General features: G+C 37.3%; 1 protein-coding gene across 7 annotated transcripts in view; it reads right to left on the bottom strand.

Moving 5' to 3' along the window:
• The window catches only part of SLC38A9 (solute carrier family 38 member 9), a 79139-nt gene that overhangs the window by 11769 nt on the left and 48766 nt on the right, over nt 1-18604 (bottom strand). For all 7 annotated transcript variants that reach the window (XR_004269698.1, XM_032280682.1, XM_032280667.1 and 4 more), the window contains 4 exons: nt 17041-17100; nt 12915-13109; nt 10249-10356; nt 6655-6761 (listed from right to left, as the gene is read on the bottom strand). Coding sequence is in view for 6 of the 7 variants with exons in the window: in XM_032280682.1 (XP_032136573.1) it covers nt 6655-6761; nt 10249-10356; nt 12915-13109; nt 17041-17100 (470 nt within the window). In the remaining variant the exon portion in view is untranslated. The remainder of the gene's footprint in view (nt 1-6654; nt 6762-10248; nt 10357-12914; nt 13110-17040; nt 17101-18604) is intronic.

Here is an 18604-nt window from a genome sequence, read left to right as displayed (position 1 = left end):
CATTTAATCCTCATCGCAACCTTATAATAGATACTGTCATTTTCTTCATTTTACAGATGTAAACTAAGTCCGGCAAGGTTACAAAACTCTTTTGTGGCTGCAAAGTGAGTATCTGAAACCAGTATTCAAATCAAGATCTTTCTAGTTCCAAATTGCAGGTCTTTAGCTACTATGATGGAGAGCTGGCCAGTCCCCAATGCAGTTGTGTCATAGTTAATAAATAATAATAATAGTAAAAGAGGTAACAAGTTATGAGTAACAAACGATACAATAAAACACTTACAGAGATGCTTCCATTTTGAGATACTAAAATCGGAAAAGTTCTATTTCATAGTACTCCAACATACATTCAGTAAAAGTGGCTCAGGAGTTGCATATCTATTTTCGTCTAAATAATGAACAGAAATGATGCTTTTATTATAAAAGCAGCTGAGGTTTAGCGTGATGCTGGGAAACACGCCACTTATGAATAATATACACATATGTGGGCTTTGCTATTCTTTGGCTCAAATGCAAGCTATTACTGTATTAGGCCTAAAGATACGGCCTCTTGAAAGCCCATTTAATGACACGGGACAGAAAAAAAAGCTATTCTTTAGAAAATGAAGCTCAAGTAAAAAATGTATTTAAAAAGAGACACAAGTGACAATATAAACTGGTAATTATGTCAAGAAGCCTATAATTTAATAAGGTAACTGATTTTGCCTTGTGAACAAGAAATGGCTGGCAGGGTTGATGGTAGAAAAGTAAAGACAGGTAGAATGCCAAGTCAGAATGAAAACTGGATCTACAACAGGCCCAGAAGTGGGTCTGGGAGCACATTCTGTTTGTCAGACATGGTTTATTATTTGTTCCACGTACCGTTCATAGTGAAAATACTAACCAGTGGGGCATTTACTAACGAAAATGACAGAAACTGACCACACAGACTGACCCCAAACATTTACATAACTTCTCCTGGTATACAGCCAAGTAAACCACAGATTCATATGAGGAAGGAAAAAGTAAATAAAAAATCAAGATATAAGGCATTCCAAATGGCTTTAAAGAACAAAGCAGGGTAATACAACTAAACACAGACAGACAAAACAAAACTAAATAAAAGAAGCACTTAGAGGTTCTGATTCAAATACGACAAGGAAGTATGAAGAGGTCAATCCACACAACAACCAGGAGGTTTATAGGGACAACATATTTTGGTGATAAGAAACTAGTTGGATGGTCTTCAACTCCCTAACCCCCCTTTTTGGTAAGATATGGCAAAAGAATAGAAATGATATCCCATTTATACATATAACAAATTAGGTTTAGTGGGAAAAAAAAAAAAAACTATGAAATGAAGTTGAACTTGGAAAACCTAGAAAATTTGATCACTACACCTATTTAGGAGTTTGTTTCTTTCTTTTCAAATATCTTTAGCTCCAAGTCCAACTATAGTTTATACAGAAGAGGAGACCTTTTCTATTTTTTTGTTTTCTTTTCTACTTTCAAACCTTTGTTTACTGAGCTTGGAATGATCCAGTATCCACGTTATGAATTCAGAGTCCCTGGCAAGCTTTACATTTTCTGACTTTAATCTCAATATAATATTATGCAATGATATTAACAGGACTTCTGTAAGTCAAAGTACTTACTGAAACCTGGTGAAAGGTATAATCATTAAATAAATTAAATGACAAAGTTTTTCTCAGAATACTGTACCCATTTAGCTTGATTTTTGCTAACATATAAGTCAATTTCAGTATAATCAAAAGAAGAGTGTATATATTTACAGTAAAGTGTTTAGAATGTTGCTGGCACATAGTGCTTCATAAATGTTAGCTTTATCCTTAGCAATTATTATTTTAAGAAGTTAACATGAAAAGTACAACTAAATTTTTGAAAGCTAGACCATCACTTCATACCCCAATTTCAATTAAGACAGAAAAAAAAAAATCACCCATTTGAACCTTTGTGTGTTTTTTGTTTTTTTTTTTTGAGATGGAGTCTCGCTCTGTCACCCAGGCTCGAGGGCAGTGGCGTGATCTCAGCTTATTGCAACCTCTGCCTCCCAGGTTCAAGTGATTCTCCTGTCTCAGCCTCCCGAGTAGCTGGGATTGCAGAGGCCCAACACTATGCTTGGCTAAATTTTCTATTTTTAATAGAGATGGGGTTTCGTCCTGCTGGCCAGGCTGGTCTGGAACTCCTGACCTCAGGTGATCCAACCACCTCAGCCTCCAAAAGTGCTGGGATTACAGGCCTGAGCCATCACTTCTAGCCATTTAAACCTTTGCTTTTAAGATTTTGTTTTAAAAATATTTTCTACAAGTGACAAAAGGTGAATCAAATTGTATTAGCTGAACCCAATATAATAATTCTACAAAGCCCTAGTCCCAATACTAAGTGGAAATAACTCATTTTATGGTATTTACATATGAAATACAGATTTTGAGAGTCACTGAGTGTTCTACTAAGCAAGGCAAGGACATGTCTTCAGTCCTTGGGAGACCATAAATTAAGAACACCCATCTCAATCCAGCACTGAGCTTCTTACAATGGGGCATATACACCTCCAGTTAAACGGGTGTCACTTTCCAAAAAAGCAATTCAACTTGAGAATATTGGTGAGCGAAAAGTTAAGCACAGACAGTCCTCACTTTGCAGGGTAGTATGAGACTATAAAAATTACTATGCAACCTGAAACCGTGCAAAGTGATCACAGTAATCAATGGGAAAATGATAATTGTTCCATGATCTTTAACAATTGTCAAAACATTAAATATTCTTACTGTCAGTTACAAATCTATAGGGAAATTTTAAAAAGTAAAACATTTTTTAAAGCACATTACAATATCAGAAATATTGAGAATTAAAGTATTTTATTTTTTTTGGTAAAAACTTACCAAGAATGGTCTGAACTATGTTTGCCTCCTTCTTCTGATTGTATAACTTAACAATATGGAGCAGGCATCTTTTCCATGCCTTGGTGAACTGTCATACTCCTTTATCCTAACTGCACCGGCTTCTAACATTTCATCTTTTGTGCTTTCAATGTTATGAGACATCTCTGCGAATTCGATTAATGTGAAGTTTTCTGACCATGTAATTTCCTCTGGGATAGCTTCATTCTCATAATCATAGCCACTTTCCAAATGCAGGTTGATAAGCTCACCTTCCTTAAGTTTCTCTGGCTACATATGTAGAGTCTCTGGTATGACAGCAGTGTCAACATTTTCACAACTGGCTATTTCTTTTATAACTCTATTTATAGCATTCAATTCAAATTTCACTTCTAGCATTATTGTTTTGTTTCACTGTGGCACCTTTGTTTGACAATTCCCTGTTCAGGTATCCATTTTTATAAAATATGTCAGTTTATCACTGGGAGACAAGGAGGTAATACAACTATCTGCTTTTGCAGACTATACAGTGAAAAGCACACACACTGACCAGTCACTAACAGACTTTGAAAGAAGTTATGTGATTGGTTACTAATCACCATGTGCACTTGTTATTTATGTAGTGCTTTGTGAAGTGAGGGCTAGCAACTACTACTTTACAAGTACTAATAGTTCAAATCTTGTGGTAACTGGGATTTGAAACAAGTGTTGTTAGGAGGAACTGATGTAATTTAACTAAGCCAGATTAATGAAATTGGTGCATGAAAGAACCATGCAACATGAGAACTGCCTGAAACTTAACTCGTTATTTTCAGACTGTTTTCGAGTAAGACAAACTAATTATGAGCATGATAAAAATATGTGTGAATGTTTAAGATAAAACATGAGACTTCAGTAAGATTGTGTTTGTCTTCCCCAGATTCCCAGGTATACAAGCTTGTTCTGTTATTAGGGAGACTTCAGTAGCAAAGTTTGAGAAATGCAGCCTTATGGATAGGATCATCCAATACATGAAAATTCTACTTAATAAAATGAGTTTCTAGGGCACTTGGCTAACTGGGTTTATAAGAACCGGCTGTAAATAACAGGAATAAAAGGGGTGAAAATACTAAAAATTTCCAGTCCCTATTGCATGTTAGATCATGTTAACATCATAATCCTGATTAGGTAGCTATCATTTTTACATATGACAAAAATGAAATTTGAGGTAAGATCACCAAGATAAGAAATAGGAAAAATCCAAATTTACTCAAGTCCAACTCCATTTACAGGTAACATGCTACATGTATGGTTACTAAAGACGAAGACGGAAGAGCTTAATTTACATTTTTGCCCTAGAGAGCTTACTTCCTCTACTTAGAAAGGTTTTTGCCTTCTTAATGACTGCCAAACATTACCCCTTACTCAAAGCCTTCTCAGAATCTCCAGGCACAGCAAATCCTTCCTTCTTTTGCATTTCAGTAACAACTGTATAGACCTCTATTAGAACTTCATTATTTGTTTACAAGGTCAGAAGCTGTTAAATTGAGCTAAAAATCTGCAGACAAGTAACTGGTTAACTTCTGCTTGCTTTGGGTTTAGTTTGCTTTACTTTTCCTGTTATCTAAGGTAGAAGGATAGGTTTCTGAGATCTTCATTTTTAGTGTGGGTGTTTACAGCTATACATTTCCCTGTAAGCACTGCGTTAAATAATCTCAAAGTATTTTCTAATTTTTCTTGTTATTTCTTCTTTGACTTATTGGTTATTTAAGAGTATGCTGTTCAATTTCCACATATTTGTGAATTTCCCAAATTTCTTTCTGTTACTGATTTGTATCTTCACTCCATTATGGTTAGAGAACATAGTTTGTATGACTTAAATCCTTTCATTTATTGAGAATTGTTTTATGAAACAGCATATGGTCTATCTTGGAAAACGTTCTTATGTATTTAAAAAGAATGTGCATTCCGCAGTTGAGAGAAGACTTTTATAAATATATATTAGATTAAGTAGGTTGACTGTGTTGTTCATGCTTCTTCTATCCTTACTTATTTTCATCTATTTGTTCTATCAATTTCTTGAAAGAGGGTGATAAAATGTCCAATTATAATTGTGGATTTGTCTACTTCTCTTTTCAGTTAGGCAATTGTTAATTGATTTATTTGGAAGCTCTGTCACTGGGTGCATATACATTTAGGATTATTATGTCTTCTTGATGAATTGATCCCTACAGATCATTATGTAAGGCTCCTCTTTATCTCTGGCAATACTCCTAGTTCTAAAGTTGACTTTGTCTGATATTAATGTGGCCACTCCAGCTTTCTTATGTTTAATATTTGCATGGCATATTTTTATGTTTAACATAACTTCCTTGTTGACAATATATAGTTAGGCTTTGTTTTTTAAACAAGTCTGAAAATCTCTTTTATTTATTTATTTATTTATTTATTTATTTATTTGAGACAGCGTCTTGCTCTGTTGCCTAGGCTGGAGTGCAGTGGCATGATCTCTGATCACTGGAACCTCCACCCCTTGGGTTTAAGCGATTCTCCCACCTCAGCCTCCCACTGAGTAGCTGGGATTATAGGTGTGTGCCACCATGCCTGGCTAATTTTTGTATTTTTAGTAGAGATGGGGTTTCACCATATTGGTCAGGCTGGTCTCAAACACCTGACCTCAACTGATTCCCCTCCTGCCCAACCCCCTACCCACAGCCTCGGCCTCCAAAGTGCTGGGATTACAGGTGTGAGTCACCACACCCGGCCTCTTTTAAATGCAGTGTCTGGAACATTTATATTTAATGTAATTAGCAGTACAACTGGGTTTAAATCTACTATGTTGCTATTTGTTTTCTATTTGTCACATCTGTTCTTTGGTCCCTTTTCCACGGCTTCTTTCGGATCAGTTGCTTTTTTTTTTTTTTTTTTAAGATGGGGTTTCGTTCTGTCGACCAGACTAGGGGCAGTGGCAGGAACACAGTTCACCGCAGCCTTGGCTTCCTGGGCTTAAGTAATCCTGTTGCCTCAGCCTTCCAAGTAGCTGGGACTACAGGCATGTGCTACCAGACCTGGCTAATTTTTTTTTTTTTTTTTCAGAGACAGGCTGAAAAACCATGTTGCCCAGGCTGGTCTCAAACTCCTGGGCTCAAGTGATCTTCCTACCTCGGCCTCCCAAAGTGCTGGGATTACAGGCCTGAGCCACCACACCCAGGGTATCTTTAAAAGATTTTACCACCATTATTGGCTTATTAGCTCTATCTCTAATTTTTCAGTGGTTGCACACTGGCAAACTATGGCTCATGGGCCCAGTCTTGTCTGATATCTGTTTTTGTAAACAGTTTCATTGAAACAATGCCACCGCCCATGTGTTTACTTATTATCTATGGCTGCTTTCATAGCATAACAGCAGAGTTGGGTAGCTGTAACAAAAACCATATAGCCAGCCGGGTGTGGTGGTTCATGACTGTAATCCCAGCACTTTGGGAGGCCGAGGTGGGTGGATCATGAGGTCAGCAGATCGAGACCATCCTGGCCAACATGGTGAAACCCCATCTCCAAAAAATAAAATGAAATAAAATAAAAATTAAAAATAAAACCACATAGCCTACAAAACCTGAAATATTTATCATCTGAACCTTGACAGAAAAAATTTGCTGACCACTGCTCTATGGCTTAAGTTTAAAAATTAAGATCTTGTAACAAAATTGCTTAATTGTACTCCAAATATAAAGTGCCTCAAATACTGACTTAAAAAGTTTATCCTCAGGAGATACAAATTCCTCAGATAATTACTCACATTGTTTTCTTGTTTCTTGTTGTTCTTCAAGAGTGTGATGATACAATTATGAATAAAAAAAGCAAGGGTAAGCACCCCAGTCAGCTGTGGAAACTGAAGTCTTATCTCTAGGAGAAAAATGAAAACAAAAACATTAAAACTGACAATTAGAAAATGAATATTAGTAACCAAAAGTTGATTAGTAAAAATCAGTTGTCACTGTTTTGTCCAGGGAATAAGAATATTAAAATGTCTTTACAAAGTTCCTCAAGGCTAGCATTATACTTGGGCAAAGCACTCAAAAGGGGGAAAAAAGTATACTCTGGTTGGGCTCAGTGGCTTACGCCTGTATCATAGCACTTTGGGAGGCTAAGGTCGGCAGATTACCTGAGGTCAGGAGTTTGAGACCAGCCTGGCCAACATGGCAAAACCTTGTCTCTACTAAAAATACAAAAATTAGCTGAGCGTGGTGTCAGGTACCTGAAATCCCAGCTACTTGGGAGGCTGGTGCAGGAGAATCACTTGAACCTGGGAGGCAGAGGTTGTAATGAGCCAAGACTGCACACTGCACTCCAGCCTGGGCAACAGAGCAAGACTCCACCCCACCCACCCACCCCCCAAAAAAAGTATACTCTGTGCAGGCACTTTATATCAATTACTCCTATTTGAGGTCATACAACTGGTATGGGGAAGGGCAGGATTCAAATTTAGGGTCTGTATGACTTTAAAGTCCTTCATTTTTTTAATACTTGAATTTGCCAGAAAAGTACCTCTAAAAAAGGAAATATGAAAGGGAAATATGTCAGTGTCACTCTTCACTGACAAATCTGAATTATTTTAAAATATTAGAAATAAATGTCCATCTACAGGGAATTCATTAAATTGAAATACAGTTGTACAGTGGTATATGGTATCTAAAAATTATGTTGTAGAGGCAGTTTCTTTTTTTTTTTCCTATGATTGAAATAGCATACATACTGTGATTTTACTTTTATTTTTATTGTTTTATTTTTTTTGAGACAGGGTCTCACTCTGTCACCCAGGCTGGAATGCAGTGGGTCAAACATGGCTGACTACAGCCCCAACTTTCTGGACTCCAGTGATATTTCTACCTCAGCTTCCCTGGTAGCTAGGATTACAGGTGCATGCCACCACACCCAGCCAAGCTTAAAAAAAATAGTTTTGGAGAGACAGGGTCTCGCCATGTTGCCCAGGCTGGTCTTGAATTCCTGGGCTCAAGTAATCCTCTCACCACAGCCTTCCAAAGTGCCAGGATTACAGGCATAAGCCACTGACCCCGGCCTACTTTTATTTTTCAAATATGTGTGTGTGTATATAGATGTGTATATGCAAAGAAAAAAGACTGGACGGGTATCCATAAAAATATAAACAGTGGTTATGTCAGGCTATGCAATTTATTTTAAATTAACCACTTACCTATAATCTCTAAATGTTCTGCAATAAACACATAAGTTACTTTAAAGTGAGAATAAAATAACATTGCAAAAGCACTGCCAATTTCTGTTTTGAGGACTGCTAATAGAAGGAAAAAATTGATTTTATGTAGAATAAAACCATGATTTATTTGAAAATACTTCTGGTCTAGGCAAACACATTTCAGGGGATTCCTTACTGTAAAAAGTAGAAATGTATAAAAAGTCCACTGACCCTGCTATATTATTTTAGGAAACGAAGAGAAAACAAGAATCAAGTACTAGCTCTAAAATAAAATAAATAAATCAAAATAAAATAAGATCTATTAGTTTTCAATATGCTCTTTTCAATTTAGCTGAATTTCCTGTCTTCAGATTTCTATTACTTAGTTAAGATACCCTGCAAAGCAATTCTTAGCTAATCCTTTTCTATCTTTTCTAATTAAGTAAGTAAGACCACTGTTAGATATCTAACTTGTCACATTACAGTGGGTAAATAGCTTTTTCCCCACTAACTAACAAAAGCTGTCTTTTTGAGAAAATTTCTTGAAAACCTGAGATTCTTTTTAACAGCACTATTGAAATATAATTCATTTCACCCTCTTAAAGTGTATAAATAAATAGTTTTTAATTGAATAGTATATTCACAGAGTTGTACAACCATAACCACAACACTTCATTCCTTTTTTATTGTTGAATAATATCCCATTGTACAGATATACCACATTTTGGCCAGGCACGGTGGCTCATACCTGTAATCCCAGCACTTTAGCGGAAGCTGAGACAGACAGATCACCTGAGGTCAGGAGTTTGAGACCAGCCTGGCCAACACGGTGAAACCTACTAAAAATATAAAATTAGCCAGGCATGGTGGTGAGCACCTGTAATCCCAGCTACTCGGAAGGCTGAGGCCGGAGAATCACTTGAACCTGGAAGGCAGAGATGGCAGTGAGTCGAGATTGCGCCACCGCACTCCAGCCTGGGTGACAAAGTGAGACTCTGTCTCAAAAAAAAGAAAGATATACCACATTTTATTTATCCATTCATTAGTGATAGACACTGGGCTGTTTCTACTTTCAGGCTATTATGAATAATGCTGCTATAAACATGCATATACAAGTTTTTGTGTGGAAAATACACTTGTTAAAAGATCACAGACATTAACACCATGATTGTTGCATAATATATTAAATAATAGATTCTTCACAAAATGGTTTTAAAGAAGCTCCAAACTTCTGATCATTTTCAAACTGCTTACTTTATTCCTTTGAAAAGGCATATCAAGAAAGAATGTAAGCAGGAAGAAGATAATTGCATTACATATATCTGAGAAAGGATTCATATCTGGAATGTATAAAGAACTCCTATAAATCAATAAGAAAAAAACCAGACAGTTAAATAGAAAAATAGAAGAAGCACTTCACAAAAGATGAAATCCAAATGGCCAGCGAACATATGAAAAGTTGCTAACTTGATAGCCTGGGGAGAAATGCCAGAGATAGGTGATGGGGAGGAAGGCAGCAAATCACACTGCTGTGTGTGTACCTATGCAACAATCGTGCATGTTCCTCACATGAACCCCAAAACCTAAAATGCAATTAAAAAAAAAAAGAAAAAAAAAGTTGCTAACTACATTGATCATTACAGAAATGCAAATTAAAACCAAAATCACATTGTATGTTCCCAACAAAAAGAGGTGGCGGATATCCCAATTACCCTGATTTGAACACTATACACTGCATAGAGGTATTAAAATATCACATGCACCCCCCAAATATGTATACTATTATATGCCAATTAAAATTTTTAATTAAAAAACATAAAACCTCTGGAATACACAGGATCCTTTAGGGTGTCAAAAGAAAAAAAACAAACATAAAACCACAATGTAATACTACACTATATATCCATCAGAAAGGCTAGATGAAAAACAGAAAATTCAAGTATTAGTGCACTATAACTTATATGAACTTCAACTTTCAAGTAAAAATGACAAAGGGCCCTGGTTACCACTAACTACAAGAAACTCAAAATAATATCAATTATAGTCCTGTTTTTAACTTAAGAACATTTATAAAAATGCTTAGCATAAAAACATCATTACTTGTTTTAAAATAGCAAATAACAATGGTTAACTTAAGATCACAGTATTATAATTTATTATTTTGCCAAAACAGCTCACCTGGTACAAAAAATTCTGTTGGTATAAACCAGTGAAATTCCAAATGAAATCCCAAGCGAACAGCCTTAAAGGTGACAAGGAAAATCAAATAAAGAACAGATACTGTTCCTGTGAGGAAAAAATTCAGAAACCATTTATTATCTTTGTGTGTTTTACAGATTATTTTAGAATCAGGCATTGTTCCATAGTCTCGGCAAAGTGTGGGAAATTGCTACCTGCATTGATTATCTCCACTAACACCCAGCTGGGATCTAAAGACTAGAAACAAGCTACAGAAGTTACCAGATACAACAACAACAGCAAAACCCCTATCTAGTATGCCTAAGAAGAACAGATGGGCTGGGTGCAGTGGCTCACACCTGTAATCTCAGCACTCTGGGAGGCCGAGGTGGCCAGACAACCTGAGGTCACGAGTTCGAGACCAGCCTGGCCAACACGGAGAAAGGTCATCTCTACTAAAAATACAAAAATTGGCCAGGCACGGTGGAATGTGCCTGTAATCCCACCTACTCGGGAGGCTGAGACAGGAGAATCACTTGAACTCAGGAGGTAGAGGTTGCCGTGAGCCAAGATTACACCACTGCACCCTAGGCTAGGCAACAGAGCAAGACTCCATCTCAAAGAAAAAAAAAGAAGAAAAGAAGAACAGATGAAGGTAGCTCATACATTGCTGAATGCAAAACTGCTTGATTTACTTATGAGTTGAGTTTAAGCAGAAGATACAAGGAACGAGTCCATTATAAAATTGCAGGGTTACGTAGGATAGAAAAAACAACATGAAACTAACTTTTATTCATTGAATTGGAAGTGTTAGAGACAGTCTGTCACAACATTTAATGTGAGATGGTAAGAATGTAAAGTAAGAAAAGCAGTGAATGTGAATCAAAAGCATATTTGAGAAAGAGGAGAAGCCAAATAATACATGAACCATCCTGATCTACTATCTAGGTGAGGTTTTGATTTATTATTTGATTATAATAAATTAATGGAGATTCCAGACTCCATTCTCAGGTATTATATACACAGTAAAGTGGGCACTCAGAATTTCTTAGTAGTGTAGAAGGTAGAAGATTATTCCTTTTAAGAAATTAAGTCTAGTCATTCCGGAGTAGAGTCAGGAAACTTAGGAAGGCCTTAGATGCTAATTCCTCTAATGAAGCTATGGTTTTAAGACAGAGGAAAAGTAGCAAGGAAAAGAACAAAAGCAGAACATCCTTAAGGAGCTGGAGAATGAGCAATCAACCTGGTTGGAAGTCTGATGATTGTTGTGCCCAACTGAGCAAATTCTTCTGTAAGTTTATATTCTTTTGAAAGATCTGTTTCATAGAAAAGTTGGCAAGCAAATCAGGAAACCACGAATGAGCAATATAAGCTCTACTGTGGGTCTGGAGATTAGCTGATTCAGAAAGGATGAAAACAAGAGGCCAGAGCTTATATAACCACAACTCTTTATCTTCTGTGTCTATGGCAGCTTACAGTGAATCCTGTTGTGAGGCAGACAGGCAAAGAGAAATATCTTTACCTTTTCCTTTGGTCTTCTGGAAACCTAGAAGCCACTTCCTTGCTCCTTGATAGGATGAGTAATCTATTTATTTTACACTCTAGGCTGCCTGCCAGAGTTCACATCCACAGGGAGAAGGTAAAATTGTATGGTTTAAGTGGAGTTATCAATTCTTTATGAAGGATATCCCTGTTTTTGCCAAGATCTGAACTTTCACTGGGGCTTCCTTTTGCCATCTTAAGCAGGGTAAAAACATTCCTTTAGTGGTTTCTGAAAAGCAGGGCTCACAGACAGAGGTCTGTTCCTTGAACAAGGCAATAGTCTTCTAAGAAAAAAAAGCACTGAGGAAGAGAGCAAAAGCAGAATAAACCTAAGAAGCCTGAGATAGAGAGGGATTTCCCAGGTTCAAAGTCAGGTGATAATTCTGCATAATACTCTTAGAGACTGTAGGAAAAAACATTCCATAACCTTTCTTATAAGTTCTGTTTCCAACCCTTAGAATTGAGAATTCCTACAATATCCAATTTAGATCTCTCCTGAAATTTTTGTCTATTTCATCTAGTTGTATCCTCAGAGGAAATGAGGAAGAATTGCTCAGTAAGTTTAGAATGAGAAACCAAATAATTCATGTCATTAAAAACAAAAACAAACAAAAAAAAACAACCAAACCAAAAATGGTCATCTACACTTTTCTCCATGCCAAATTCCACAAAAAAAAATAGAAAAATCAGGTTATTGTAAGAAGGAACAAATTGCTGGGCGTGGTGGCTCATGCTTGTAATCCCAGCATTTTGGGAGGCTGAGGCAGGTGGATCCCTGAGGTCAGGAGTTTGAGACCAGCCTGGACAACATGGTGAAAACTCGCCTCTACTAAAAACTACCAAATTAGCTGATCATGGTGGCACACACCTGTAATTCCAGCTACTTGGGAGGCTGGTGAGGTGAGATCGTGCCATTGCACTCCAGCCTGGCAAAAAGAGCAAAACTCAGAAAGGAAAGGAAAAAGCAAAGGAAAAAGGAAAGGAAGGAAGGAAGGAAGGATGGAAGGATAAACAAACACAAATGAACAGGCTTGGAAGGTAACTCACCACTCGGACCATATTTCCCTAGACTCCACCACATATTCTATTACACAAAGTCTCCATATTTCAGTGCTACTACTTACCTAAGATATTAAATTTTGAAAAAAATGAAGGAGATTTGAAATTGAGCAGTGGAAGGAGAAGCCCTACAAGATAAAAGGGCACTGTCCTGGACTTATCCCACCACTTTTCAAATTGTTGGGCTCCTGTGTCATTGGCATAGAAAATCATAGAGCTGTTGTCAGGATGGCCTCCACTTCCGGCACTTGGACAAATCACTGCAATAGGAAAGCACCAGATTAGAGAAGACCACAAAAACAAAACAAAACAAAAAAAACAACAGAAAATGACTGCCCCTAGAGACAGGCACTTGTTCTACCAAACTTCAACTTTTCCTAGGAGCCTAAATATCTCCTTTCTGGAAAAAATAGAGGATTAATTTTAGGAATATTAGGAATCCTTCACCTAAACATAAATAAGGGTGAGGGAATCTTTAAAATTTCTGATACTATCTTTATTTTTATTTATTTATTTTTTGAGACAGAGTCACCCAGGCTGTAGTGCAGTGGCATGATTTTGGCTCACTGCAACCTCCACCTCCTGGGTTCAAGCAAGTCTCTTGTCTCAGCCTCCCAAGTAGCTGTAACTACAGGCGCACATCACCATGCCCAGCTATTTTTTGTATTTTTAGTACAGATGGGATTTAGCCATGTTGGTCAGGCTGGTCTTGAACTCCTGACCTCAGGTGATCCACCCACCTTGGACTCCCAAAGTGCTGGGATTATGCATGAGTTACTGTGCCCAGTCCTGAGATATTATCTTTAAACTCTACTAGAAACTACAAAAATATCCCACCAAATACCCCTTGGTTCCACTGCTAGAGAGAAAATATTGGGCTGGATGGTGTTACGTCTTATTTATACAATAGTATAAAAAATATCATTTAGGGTGACTGTTTATTACATTAATAACCCATACAAAGGCCAAAGAGCAGGTTTCTTTTTAACAACAAACAAAATCTATGGGTTTGGAATAAAAAGCAAACATCATTGAAACAGCTGCCACAGTATCATAATCACTGATAAAAATGCAAGAATCTTGAATCCCAACAATCCAAAATAATTCTGGAAGTTAATCACATTTGATAAAAACCTGAGTCCAGATGGTATCCAGACAACTGGGAAGTCAGTAAAATGTATGTTCCTTTTTTTTTTTTTTTTTTAGACAGAGTCTCACTCTGTTGCCCAGGCTGGAGTGCGGTGGCATGATCTCGGCTCACTACAACCTCCACCTCCCGGGTGAAGCGATTCTGCTACCTTAGCCTCCTGAGTAGCTGGGGTTACAGGCACATCCCACCATGCCTGGCTAATTTTTGGATTTTTGGTAGAGGCAGGGTTTCACCATGCTGGCCAGGCTGGTCTCGAACTCCTGACCTCATGATCCGCCTGCCCTGGCCTGCCAAAGTGCTGTGATTACAGGCATGAGCTGCTGCGCCCAGCCTAAATGTGTTTCTTAAATACTGATCTATCAGTGGCAATTTCTTTGGTTATTAGGCAGAATACCAGCCATTCTTATTGTGTTTCTAATGTCACAATGGAGCTTTTGCTAATAATCAGCTCTTTGTAAGAATTTTATTTCTCCTTAGTCAACGTTTTAGTGCGCTTTTTTCTTCTATGCTCTGGACAGAAATTTTCCTGTGCTAATTATAGTGGTTAAAAGCACAGGTTATGATAGCCAGGCTATGGCAGCTGGGCACAGTGGCTCATGCCTATAATCCCAGCACTTTGGGAGGCTGAGGCAGGATGATCACTTGAGGCCAGGAGTTTGAGACTAGCCTAGAAAACATGGCAACCCTGTCTCTACAAGAATAGCAAAATTTTGCTGGATGGGGCGTATAACTATAGTCCCAGTTACTTGGGAGGTGGTGGGAGGATTGCTGAAACCCAGAAGTACCAGGTTGCAGTGAGCTGTGATTATGCCACTGTAGGCCAGTCTAGACAACAGAAAGAGAGCTTGTCTCCAAAAAATAAGAAAGAAAGAAAAAAAAAAAGAGCACAGGCTGTGGAAGGTAATTGAATAATGAATCCCAACTCTGCCACTTAATAGTAAGGTGTCCTTGGATGAAATTAACTACTATGTGCCCTGGTTTCTTCATCTGGAAAATGGAGTTGACAGTATCTACCATTTAGGGTTGCTGTAAAACATTTAATAGAATGCCTACACACAGGTATTCAATGAATGTTAGCTGTAATTTTTTTTTTTGAGACCGGGTCTCTGTCACCCAGGCTGGAGGGCAATGGCATAACTATGGCATACTGTAGCCTCAACCACTCAGGCTCAAGCGATCCTCCTGCCTCAGTGTCCTGAGTAGCACAGACTACAGGCACATGCCATTATGTTAATTAAAACTTTTTTTTATAGATGGGGTCTTGCTATGTTGCCCAGGCTGATCTCAAACTCCTAGGCTCAAGCAATCCTCCTGCCTCACCCTCCCAAAGTGTTAGAATTAAAAGTGTGAGGCACCATGCCCAGCAGCTAAAATTTTTTACATTAACTGAAATGGATTGTTTCATACTCTCACTATTTACTACACTGTTCAAAATAAACATTAGCAGAGAAATAAAGAAGTGCTGGATATAAGATATCACTATACAAAGTAATCTGACTTTGCTGATGGTGTTCTCTAAATCTTCAACATGACTGTGATATTAATATTTATTACCTTAATGATGAACTGACTCCCTACTGGAGAAGAAATACTATTAAATTTAGATATTAGTAAACTAGTTTCATCAATTAGTATCAGAATAGGTATAGCAAAATAATTTTCTCTTTAAAAACAAGGATGTTATTTGGTCCTTTGAAAATTCTGAGGGATAGGGCACAAGATATTTTAGTATAATAATTCAGAGGTATATGTGTGTGTTCACAGGAATAAAAGCTAGTATGTCATTCACTCATTTTCTAGCATTAACAAAAGACAGGTTTAATTAGGGGCAAAGTAAGACACTGAGTAGCAAACACTAGAATGTATACTCCATGAGAGGACAAACTTTTGTCTGTTCATTTTTATGTCCCCAGAGCCTAGAACAGTTCCTGACACATAGTCGGCTTAATAAATGTATTTAATGAATTATCCCTCTTTTTTTTTTTTTTTTTTTTTTTTTGAGGTGGAGTTTCGCTCTTGTTGCTCAGGCTGGAGTGCAATGGTGCGATCTTGGCTCATTGCAACCTCCTCCTCCCAGGTTCAAGCAATTCTCCTGCCTCAACGTCCCGAGTAGCTGTGATTATAGGCATGCGCCACCATGCCCGGCTAATTTTGTATTTTTAGTAGAGATGGGGTTTCTCCATGTTGGTCAGGCTGGTCTCCAACTCCCGACCTCGGGTGATCTGCCCACCTTGGCCTCCCAAAATGCTAGGATTACAGGCGAGAGCCACCTCGCCTGGCCAAATGAATTATCCTCTTAGTGATCAATGTGCACCTCCATCAACATGACATCAATTTAGTATCCCTGAAATCTACATACATACAGCTTTAGGTAATATTCAAATTTAACAGCATAACTGCTACCAAGGTTATATTAGTATTTATATTCACTTTCCCTGTAACTGCCATACTGGATTAAACCCATTGGCCACAGGGTTTTGTTTTTTTTTTTAAATAAATAAAAACTTCTAAGAAATTAATTTCTTTTGGAGCTAAAGCTTCCATTTATTTTTCATTACTAACGAAATTTATATTTAGTTACTAATCTCTGTTTATTACTAGAAAATTAATCATTTTACAGGTTATGAAATTGTATAGCTTATATGTTAGTAACTAAAACAATACATCTCCAAAATGAAGTTAACAAACCGAGAACTATGCCTCTAGACCTCTGATATAATTAATAGTGATATTGGTTCTTGAAAATATTGATTATTCACAGGCAAATATGGATACTGTAGATAAAATTGTGAGTTGTATAATATGAACTAAGTGTTGCCTAGCTCACACTAATACAACCTCTTGCCTGGCTTACATTAACACAGCCTTTTGGAGGGTCTTTTTTTTTTAAACTCACTAATTACCAACAATTTAGTAGCAGCTCAGTAAACATAATAATTTTCTGCTAATCATTTACCTAAAATAAGGCCACATGTTCTACATTAAATCCTTTGGGAGCAAGGTGGAGAGTAAAGAAACAAACAACATCCCAAACTACTTACCAGGGTTGCTATTATTGCTACTCAGTATAGTGTCTGTGTCATTAATGTGATGAATAAAATCTAAAAATGAAGGAAAAAATATAGTTTAACATTGAATGAAAGATACTAAATCTATTATCCTTTAAGGCCTTTTAGTTATAAGAATCTTTTAATATCTGTGTAGTAATCTAGTCCACTGAACAAAGACTACTTCACTGTTAACATAGCTTACCTTCTACGGTTTTCTTCACTTGTAGGAATGATAATTTAATGGCTTCACAGTGCCATTGTGGAAAGTTAAGAAAAAAAAATCTAAAAAATCTATCCACAACACTGAATTAATATAGCTAAAAGCTCCAAAATAAAGATATGTACATTTTTTTCTTATACTCACACTAAAGTTACATCTCACATAGAGTACAGTTCTAATGTGTGCAAAAAGGGGAAACCAACACTCATACACAGCTAATCTTCCCTAGAAAATCACTTAAAGTTTTTTTACAAAGTACAATACATACTTTTGTAGATCTAAGGCTATATACGAATTGTTTATACACATAAGAACCACTAACCACTGAGTTAGACTAAAGGAAGTAACAGAGAATAAAACACATGCAGATGGCTGAGCATTCATATCACTCTACAGTGAAGGAGAGAATAGGCAGAGAATATGCTTACTTGCTAGCCTGGGGGGTTTACTTTATTCTGTTTGATATTAACCTTCTATACCCTTAGTAAGCATTAATAAAAGTATTTGTTATGAAACTTGAATAAGATGGTAAAAGGTGCTGGGTTAGGTTTTAAGTCATGAAAGCAAGTTAAATATTTACTCATCTTCTCTGTACGTTTCTCAAGATAAAAGAAACAGTGTAGTACTCTGGCATTTTACAATATCTCCAATGATTTAAGATTGAAATTTGTGAATCTTCATATAATTTCTTGATGGCAAAGACTTACAATAAGGCTAGTAAAATCTTGACACAAAGCATACTGGGTTAAATAGCTCCAAATTTATTTCCACTAGAAACCTCTGAATGTGACCTTATTTAAAAACAGAGTCTTTGTAGACATAACCAAGTTAAGAGGAGGTCATAATGGATTAGGGTGGGCCCTAAAGCCAATGACTAATGTCTTTCATTTTATTATATTTTTATTTTAGTTATTTTTTTTTTTTTGAGACAGTCTTGCTGTTGCCCAGACTGGAGTACAGCGGCATGATCTCGGCTCACTGCAACCTCTACCTCCTGGGTTCGGGCAATTCTCCTGCCTCAGCCTCCCAAGTAACTGGGATTACAGGCAGCCGCCAGCACGCCTGGCTAATTTTTCTATTTTTAGTAGAGATGGGGTTTCACCATGTTGGCCAGGCTGGTCTCGAACTCCTGACCTCAGGTGATCCACCCGTCTCGGCCTCCCAGAGTGCTGGGATTATAGGCATGAACCACCATGCCTGGTCCAACGACTGATGACTTTATAGGAAGAGGGAAATTTGGACACAGACATACAGAGGTAAGAGGGCCATGTGAAGATGGAGGGAGAAACTGGAGTGACGTACCTACTTGCCAAGGAAGGCCAAGGACCACCATCA

The sequence above is a fragment of the Sapajus apella genome, unplaced genomic scaffold (assembly GCF_009761245.1).
Source record: "Sapajus apella isolate SASKATOON/1434 unplaced genomic scaffold, GSC_monkey_1.0 scaffold1, whole genome shotgun sequence".
NCBI classification, from domain to species: domain Eukaryota; kingdom Metazoa; phylum Chordata; class Mammalia; order Primates; family Cebidae; genus Sapajus; species Sapajus apella.
The sequence above is the reverse complement of the archived record's forward strand: the minus strand, read 5'-3'. Positions and strand labels throughout refer to the sequence as shown.